Source organism: Agelaius phoeniceus, chromosome 3 (genome assembly GCF_051311805.1).
Source record: "Agelaius phoeniceus isolate bAgePho1 chromosome 3, bAgePho1.hap1, whole genome shotgun sequence".
Lineage (NCBI taxonomy): Eukaryota > Metazoa > Chordata > Aves > Passeriformes > Icteridae > Agelaius > Agelaius phoeniceus.
The window spans coordinates 63,568,866-63,578,016 of NC_135267.1; the positions used below are offsets into that span (position 1 = coordinate 63,568,866).

A 9,151-nucleotide genomic window follows, 5' to 3' on the forward strand; every position below is an offset into this window, starting at 1 on the left:
ACTTTGAGTCTTTGTGGGAAGTCTTGGAACAAATGCAAGAAGTTTGGAATAGACAAAGACCAAGTCAGGATGCTAATACATTTAGATACACTAGAGTCAGCCTAAGGGGCAAGTGTTCACTTGGTAGAACTCTGAGTAGCTCCATGAACATTAGGCTGGTTTGCATTTTCTGCCTCCATATTCATTACATATATATATGTATGTATAATTTTTAAATGGTTCAGAAAGCTTACATGGTTTGTGAGGCTTTCTTCTGCACTGTAAGAAATCTTGCACTTCCTGGACTCTCAGGTGAGATCCAGCCAAAATCAAGGCTTAAAGCCCTGTTCTTGTGGTATGGTGCCCATCACTGAGTATTGCTTAATGGAATAAAAATGCTAAGATAATGGAACCTCTTAGAAAAGTAGAGTGCACACTGAAATAATGATCTGTGGCTGGAATTTAAAGGATATTATTGTGTGAGAGGAGCAGGCAGCTGTATGCCCCGCAGGAAGTGCCACAACTGTTTGGGTGGAAATATGCAAAATTTGCACAGCTGCTATCTGTGCTCTTCCCTTTTGGTAAATCAGCTCTCAGAAAGTGCCTGATTGGCACTTTTGACCAGCTCTAGCATTCACAAAGCACTCCCTCCACAAATAGATTACATCTTCAGAAGTAAGGAATGATCTTCCTAGGTGTGAATTTACTTATTTATTAACTATGCTTTCCTCGCCCTATTGCTGTTGTGGCTGCCCTCTCACTGCCTGCCTATATGTGGGTTCAACCTGGGCAAGCTACCTCAGAACTCCTTGCTCTTCTCCTGGCTGGCCTCTTCTACCTGCTTCCCCATTCCCAATCTTCTTGGCTCTCCATGTAGTCTTTGCAGTGTCCCTCTGTGGAGGAGAAGAATTGAACCCTGAGTTCATACAGTCAGCATTTCTCAGCTCTGGTGTGTTTTTCTCTGTAGAGTCAGGCTGATGTGTTATCTGCTCCCAGGAAGGGAGTGAAGGATGCACCTGGGCAAGGATGTTTGGACCAGGGGTGGACCAAAAAGAGCTGAGATGCTGCCAGCCTGGCAGATCCAAAAGCGATTTCCCAGTATTTCAGGGGTATAAGGGAAAGCTGCAACTTGAGTAGCCGTATTTATAGGAGAGAGCAACACAGATGCTTCTCCCACATCTTAGATGTTGCCCCATGACCTAGTAAATTGTTCAGGAGAGCACTGGAAAGGGTGACTGATTGATTAAATGGTCCTTGAGAAAGGGCATGCTGAAACCCTGCCGCACTCTGACAGGAGTGATTGCTGCACAGCTGAGAGAGGGTACAAATCCCACCAGTAGTTCTGCATTCCTGACTATGTGAGGAAGCACAAGTGGGTGAAGAGTCACCAGTTTAACTAGTCATGATGTCTTAGTATCAAATGAATGGGATCATATGGGATTCTACAGCTGACATTGTGCAGGGTGCCCCAGTCCCTCATGTCCCATATGATATACACTGGCATCCCGTAGTAAAGATTTTAGATGTTAATTATGCTAGCAAAAACGGTAATCCTTGACCATCTGACAGTTCTTGCTGTAATATTTTTCTTATGCATTATGCACACCTTCCAGCAAGGCATTTAGCACATTGTAAGGACTCTCTTAGCACTTCTCATTCCTTCTTTTAAAAAAGTCCACCATACCAGATGGACTTCTAATGCTTACCTTGGTTTGAGGTAGAGTCAGACATGTGGTAGTGAAAAACACAATGAAAAATCAGTTCAGTTGTCTTACAGAAAGGATCAGTAACTTGATGGCGTGTTGAGTGTTTGAGAGAGAAGGCCAGACCTCAGTAGAGTCACTACAACCTGAATACAGGAGGCATCACTGGAAGCGGAGCCCAGGCAAATGTAAATGAAAAAAAGGACAAGTGAGGATGATTGCCTATTGCAACAAATGACTGCAAGGAAGGAAAGATGCATTCCTGGTCTCTTGATGCCTTTCTGGAAAATGTACTTTAGCCAAACATTAGACAAACTTAAGTGAAACACAAGTTATTATACTCGCATGTGGGAAGACAAATAGCACCTGAGCTAGCTATGAGTGAAAGCTGTCAGAGAAGAAAAAGGAATAATGGTTGTTTTTCACTTTTTAGAGTAGTGAAATCCAGCAAACCAGAACATCATTAGCAGCTGCATTGGTGATGCTCATGCTGGCTTACAATCCTTAAAGTGCTTTCAGAGCTGCATTGGGTTCCCAGTCCTTGCAGGAGTAAGGGCAGTTTTGTGCTTCTGGTGCCTGCAGTTCTCAGAAGAGGCCAGTTTTCTTTCTTCTCAGCTGAAATTGATGTATTTGCTCAGTCTCTTTGACCAGTGCTGCTCTAGTTGCTCTTCATCTTGCTTCCTGTTGAATGTCCATGTATTTTGGTGGTCTCATGCAAAAGGCTTGTAAAGTGCTCATGCATGAAAAGCACCACATAGAAAGCAATTAAAATTATTTGTTTAGGAAGTGGAAAAGAGCGTGGTGAAAGTAAATATTTTTTAGATTGTATAAAAATACAGAAAAATACACACTTATTTTCTCCTTTGGCAAGCAATAGCAGGATAGACTCTTGCAACAGAATACTCTCTCTAAAGTAGCCTAAGTCTCAAGTGTATGCAAGGTCACACTTGACTTTGAATAGTTAAGTTGGTGTCTTTAAAATTAATGCCAGATATCTTCTGTTCTCTAAATACATTCAGGATCTTCTGTCAATGGCAGAGGTTTCTTTCCTTACTGAGGAGGCTGATGCCATTATCAAAGGGCTCAGATTCTTCTTCCAAGTCATCTTCTGCCAGTCCTGAGAGAAAGAGAAGGAATAGGAAGGCTTCATTTGTTCGCCCTGAGTGAATCTCTTTTATCATTTTCGTTTGGATGAGGTATATGTCTCTGTTGTCACATTTTTTGTGTTTTGACTCACTTTTTCAGGAGTAAGTGACCTGGATTGTTGTCAGATGGAATGAAACTGAAAATGTGCACCAGGAGGGCAGCAGGTGCCCTTGAACTGTGAGTGGCCATCCAAGTGACTGCAAAGAGGCCACTTAGGGCTAGTCTGAAGCAAACTTTCCTTCCAAACCCACAACACTTGTATCATCAATATGGGATCCAGCACAAACAGTTTTCACTCCATTCCAGCTTGTCCCAAACCTTAGTACACCTCGCTACTTCCTAGTGCAGACCAGAACCTTTGCCTCTTCTTCCAGTCCCAGGATAGACACAAAGAGATCAAAGAGGTGCCTTGCTGTGAGTGGCACAGACTGGTGTCTCACAGCTATTTTAGCTTCTAGGCAATAGTGGATTTTGCTTCTGCTGCCATCTTGTTTCTCATCTCATTCATTTTGAAGTCTGAAGCCTGTCTTGATATATTCAGAAGGACTGAAGGGAATTAGGCACCTCTATGACCACTTGAATGTTTATAGGACTTATGGTCCTTTGATCAACCCGAACATGGATATTAAATCACTTCCCAAACACTCACTACTTTATCATCTTGAGTGAAGTGCATTCTTGTACAGAGAGACATAAAATTCCAGGTAAACTGTAAATAGGTTCACTGGTGCATCTGGGCTACTGTGGTGCATTCTGTGTTGGGCTGCAAATTGAGCTGATCCTGAAAGTGAGGGCCACACAGAGTTACAGTCACTTTATTGGGCATCATGTCTTTCAGGAGGCACATTGGTAATGTGCTCTGTTACTGATTTTCACTGTAGAGTTCAGTGTTGTCTGGTTTTTAACTTTAAAAACCTCAAGTACATTATGACATGCTAATCAAAGAGACTGTTTTCCACCCAACATGTTTTTGCAAGCTGTGGTCTGAGGCTGCCCAGAAGATGTCTGTGAAGGGTGCTTGGCTTTGAAATGTGATCTTCCTCTTAATCTCGCACAGCCTGATTTGGGTGATGTACCAGATACAGGGTAAACCCTATCTCATCCCTGAGGCATTCTGAGGGACTTGTGAAGCTGGATTTGGCTTTGCTCAGGGGTCTGATGTGGCAGTCTGGCTTTGTGACCAGGTCAGAGCATTTAGTGAGGAGCTGCTACAGAATACTGTTGCTTGAGAAATTATATGTTACCTGGAGTTGAAGGGAAATATGCTAAACTGTAACAAATGAGAATTAATAGGAAACAAACTGGATTCCCATCACCTGACAAAGAGAAGAGCTCAGCTCGCAGCACTGACAGCAGCCCATTCTGACTGCAAAAAGATGCCAGGACTGCCTGCTCTCTGCTCTGTGATCTAATACTTGCCCTGTCAACTGCAGAAAGTCTTCACATTTTCAGGATGCTTGTTGAAAAGAGGCAGTCTTTCTCTGTGAATATGTGTGCCTGCTTGTAGGAATGAAAAGGCTAGATATTGGTAAAGGAAATAAAAGCAGGGAAAGAGGTAGGAACAGTTACTAGTGATTGTAACCATTTATGTTAATTGTTTCCAAACTTACCTGCCTGGGCTAGAGAAAAATAATCCAGTATGTGTCCAGCCAGGCTTGGAAGGTATCCAGTGACATACACACACTGTCACTATCTGTGTTAAAGTTGGGCATATGAGACATATATTGGATGATGCGGCGGATCTTGAAGCACACAGCAGTTTCTGTCATGTTAGCCACCTCCATCCAGCAAGGACAGACTCTTGCTCTATTCCCTTATGAAACTCTGGCAGGGTAAAACATGAAGCCAATGTCTTTCTCAGTTAGAGATTTGTGTGTGACTAGGTTTATTCTTTGATGAGTTTTACTCTTTTTTTTTTGCTCAATTTCCCTTAGCCCAAGTTCACATCAGATGTAATAGTAATAAATGTCATGGTGTAGGAAATGTCCAAAAGGACAATATGACTGAGGAACTGGTTGACAGTCCGAAGATGGAAAAAAAAAAGGGGCAAGCAGCTGTGCAGAGGTGAAGTTAGTGATAGGAAAGACTGACAGGGTAGGTGAACTGTCTTGTGGCTTGGCAGTTGCAGTTTATTTTGTATAGTTTTCCCCATTCAGCAATATAATGTGCTGTCACTGTGCTTTCTTATGGCAGTTTCTCTTTTATGAGACTCAAGTGTCTCACTTTCTGAATAGGAAAATTCCCAACATAGATTAGTCTCTGAATAATATCTCTGAAGTTTGACTCTGATGATTATGGGTCACCCTTTCCTGTCTTGACATTGATTTATATTAAACAGGACAAAGCATCTGAGCACAGTGAGATTGAGCCCTTGGGTAGCACAGAAACTGAATCTTTAATTGCCCCCTAAACCAGCTCCCTAGGATGGGATCAAGAGGTTGCTTAATGCCTTGAGAGCTAGGATTTCCCAGCAGTGAAGTGCTGCCACTTCAGTGCATTGGCATTTAGCAGCACAGTCCTCGGGCTGCCACACCAAGGCTGTGGTAGCATTACAGCTGTGGGGCAATTGATCCATGTTTGGTCAATTTACAGAGCAGAGATGAGCATTTTCATTCATTTAATTTCATATGAGAGTCCCTGAGAGATGTGTGGCCAAATCCCACATATAATTATGAAAATGTCATCCTGCACTTCTGTCATCATTACTCCTCTGGTCAGCAAGAAATGATACTTAATCATGAGATAGCAAACAAATTTTAAAACTTAGGAATGAAAATAAAAAGGAACCCAAAAGCCCAGGGCATATTTAATACTGCGTGGAGATGGAGCTATTTATTCTTTCAAGGCAGGAACTAATGGGAAGGCAGTGAAAATGTCAATATTGCGAGATTGGCTTTTATTAGCCGTCACAAAATCCCCCATTCTTCTCAATCCCATTATGATTGGGTGAGTCTCCCTGGGACACAATCATCACTTCTGCTCACAGCTGATGCCTGTGCTTTTGTTATTATTTATTGTTTACACTGCAGATAAGCCAGAGGGGTACTCCATTGTCTCAATGACTAAAAAAATTTGTGTCTTCATTACACAAAGACACTTGAACTTGCATGGAAATACCCATCTGCTTTCACCAAGGATTGGATAAGGCTCCCAGGGAGCAAGTGCCTTCTGTGGGGCTCAAGAGCAGATTTTTCAGAAGGCAGTAAATACATACATGCTGTCAGATATTCCCTGTTACGCCAAGCAGTGGTGCTGAGCAGGGGATGTTCAGACGTGTACTTCTCTGCAATAAAGTTTAAATACCAGCATATTTTTCCAAAAGAGAGGGTAAGATGGATCTCCTGGCCAAATTTCTCCTGGGGAATGAAAATCTATCTACCCCAAATTCTGTTCAAAGTTTCAGTTGAATATAATACCCTCCACTTCCTGACCTAAATTGCTGCATTGTGTTGCTGAACTCTCTTAACTAGCCACTGCCTTTCACCTCAGAGTCATGAGCCCTGTAGGGCTGAGCTAAGCAAAACCTCCTCTGTTGTTTGGATATGCAATTAGCGGAGTTTTCCAAATGCTTTGGGATCCGGCTGGATGAAAGGTGCTTCGTGAATGGGAGGTTGTGTTAGACAGGAAAGCAGATAGGTGGTTTGGCAGCCAGACAAGAATTCTGATAGTTACAGTGCTGACATCTCTGTTTTTTTCTTCTGGTTACAGAGGAGGGGGTTGTCTCAGGCACCTTATTTCAACATATATGGAGAAAAAGGAGGCATGGAGCACCGCAGGTCTAGCCTGTTCCCTGAAGGTCCGAGCGACTACGTCTTCAGTCATCTTCCACTACACTCCCAGCAGCAGATCCGAGCACCCATCCCCATGATGCCTATCGGGGGGATCCAGATGGTCCATTCAGTCCCCGTGGCCCTTTCAGGTTTACATTCTCCGTCCACTCTGGCCCTGCAGAGGGAGGTCTCTGAGGAGAAGCAGAGAGGAACTGCGGAAGCCCTGGCAAAAGAGCCGTTCAGCATTTCGAAGCCCCACGAGAAGCGTACCTCTCCGCACAGCTTGCACCCCGCTGCTCCCCCCAGCGCCCCCTCCTCGCCGCTGCTGTTGCTGGCCCAGAGCACATCCGAGGACAGTGTGGTGGCTACCGAGAGGGAGCAGGAGGAGAACATACAGACTTGTACAAAAGCCATAGCCTCTCTGCGAATCGCCACAGAAGAAGCCGTTCTGCACGGGGCGGAGCAGCTGCAGAGGCCTTCTGAGCCTCACCAGAAACCCTTAGAAAGTGCACATTTTAGCATTAAACACTTTAGTGGATCTGAGCCGGGCCAGCCCTGTGCCTCAGCCACCCATCCTGACTTGCATGGTGGTGAACAGGACAGTTTTGGTACATCACAGACTGCGCCAACCCATCCCACCTTTTACAGCAAGAGCTTTGTGGATGTCCAGCAGCTGGGCTTTCACAGCAGGAGCGAGCCCCCGTCAAGCACACAGGAGAGGAAAGATCCGTCATCTGAGAAGAGCAAGCTGCATTGATCTGAGATGCATGGAGACTTTCACCCCATACATTTACCCCACCTTTTTTTTTTTCTAGAGATAGAAAAAGTATTCAAATTTACAGCATGCCTGTTCTAAGTTACAGTAGTTTGCTATTATATATACTTTTGTTATATCAAAAGAATTAGATAAAGTAACAAGTCATCATGAGCCTGACCAAAACTAAATTTGAAATTCTTATTGGGTCTGGTACTTTTAAATTGTACAGATGTTTGTGCCTTTTCTTTACTTTGCTTATATTCTTATAAGCATTTTTTTAGCAGTAATTTGTACATATTTTAGAATTTGTGTATCTGCTTTGTAATAAATGTAATTTCTTTCCTTTTTTGGACACTTGGATCTAAATGATGTAAAACAGAACAGCATCAATATATGTGAGGTTGCACTAAAACATATTTTTATATGATTAAAACTGAACAGCTTTTATGTACAGCTCTGATTCTGTAATACTAATATTTATTTACTTTGTTTCATAAATTGTAAATTTTTTTCTTAATGTTGTGGATTGCTTTTCTATGTGAAGCATGGGATTTACTGTTGCGTAATTAGAACAAAATGTATATTGTAAAACAAGATATTTAAACTAGAGTATCTTATATTATTCTGCACTTATGCATTAGTTAAAAAAAGAAAAAGATAAAAGATGTATCAGTCAGTTCTTAACTCTTGTAATTTTTTTTGTCTCTTGTTTGCCGGATTGACTATAACTTAAGTGCTGATTGTGATTTTAAACTGATAGTACCGTAAAGCATTAAAGTAAAACAATGTGCTATTGTGAGTTTTTTCAAAGCTTTATAAAACAGTTATAAATATATTAAAAGTATTTGGTCTTATGTGAACATGTTGATCTATATACTCCTTAAAAAGCTATGGGAAAACATTCCACCCCATGTAAATATGTGCATCACTGGTGCCATCTGTGTAGCTCACCGGGACCGGCAGGGTTTGCTGTGCTGGTGCTTCCAGGAGCGGGCTGGGGCACTGCTGAGTGCCAGAGGGCAGAATCCAGCAGCGTCCTGACCCACTCCCTGGCCTCCAGCAGCAGGGTGGCAAGGCCCCTACGGCCGCTTGGGGCTGGGCGAGGAGCTGGCCTGCTGGCTGGACACACGGCGCCCTGCCGAGCCTGGCAGTCCCCTGCTCCTGAGGGCTCACCAAGGGCCATAGGTGTCATGGAGAAGTGCCCTGGAGTGTCAGAGAGGGGTTTGGAGAGGAGAAAAAGGTGTTTCCTTGCACTTGAACTCCACAGCTGGCCACTCCCTACTGCAATACCTGTGCCAGCTTTGGGGGAGGCTCCCGTTCTGTCCTGTTCCGTCCTGTCCTGTGGATGGAGGTGTGTGGCCCTGCTGGCAAGGCAGAGAGCACTGCCACCCCGGCCTCTTCTGAAATGGGTTTCATGGGCAAGAAAGTCACAGTCTTCCAGTGTAGGGTCTTCACCTGGGCAAGGTTTGCTGCAGAGGGAAGGGAGGAGGAGCCCGGGCTTGTGTTTGAACACGTGTGGTGGGTTACCACTACCACCAGCAGCATGCGTGCCTGCACGCACGCACACACACACACACTCAAACACACGCATGCACACGCACAGATGAAAGAAACCAACGACCTGGATTATATTTTGTGCTATTTAGTGGATTATAAATCTGTGAAAACAAGTTTGTATATTGAAAATACATCTAAGGAGTGTTCTTTAAAAAGAAATAAATATACAGTTACATGCATGAGGTGTCTAGTTTTCATGTGTTCTTTGAATTTTCCAAGTTTATTGGTGTTCCAGCATT

The 9,151-nt window shown here is 43.5% G+C and overlaps 1 protein-coding gene across 8 annotated transcripts in view; it reads left to right on the forward strand.

The window, feature by feature from the left end:
* HIVEP2 (HIVEP zinc finger 2) overlaps positions 1-9,091 on the forward strand; it is a 136,832-nt gene extending 127,741 nt beyond the window's left edge. For all 8 annotated transcript variants that reach the window (XM_054630738.2, XM_054630739.2, XM_054630746.2 and 5 more), the window contains one exon: positions 6,537-9,091. In XM_054630738.2, coding sequence (XP_054486713.2) covers positions 6,537-7,355 — 819 coding nt within the window. In that variant the 3' untranslated portion in view covers positions 7,356-9,091. The remainder of the gene's footprint in view (positions 1-6,536) is intronic.
* Positions 9,092-9,151: the final 60 nt, after the last annotated feature.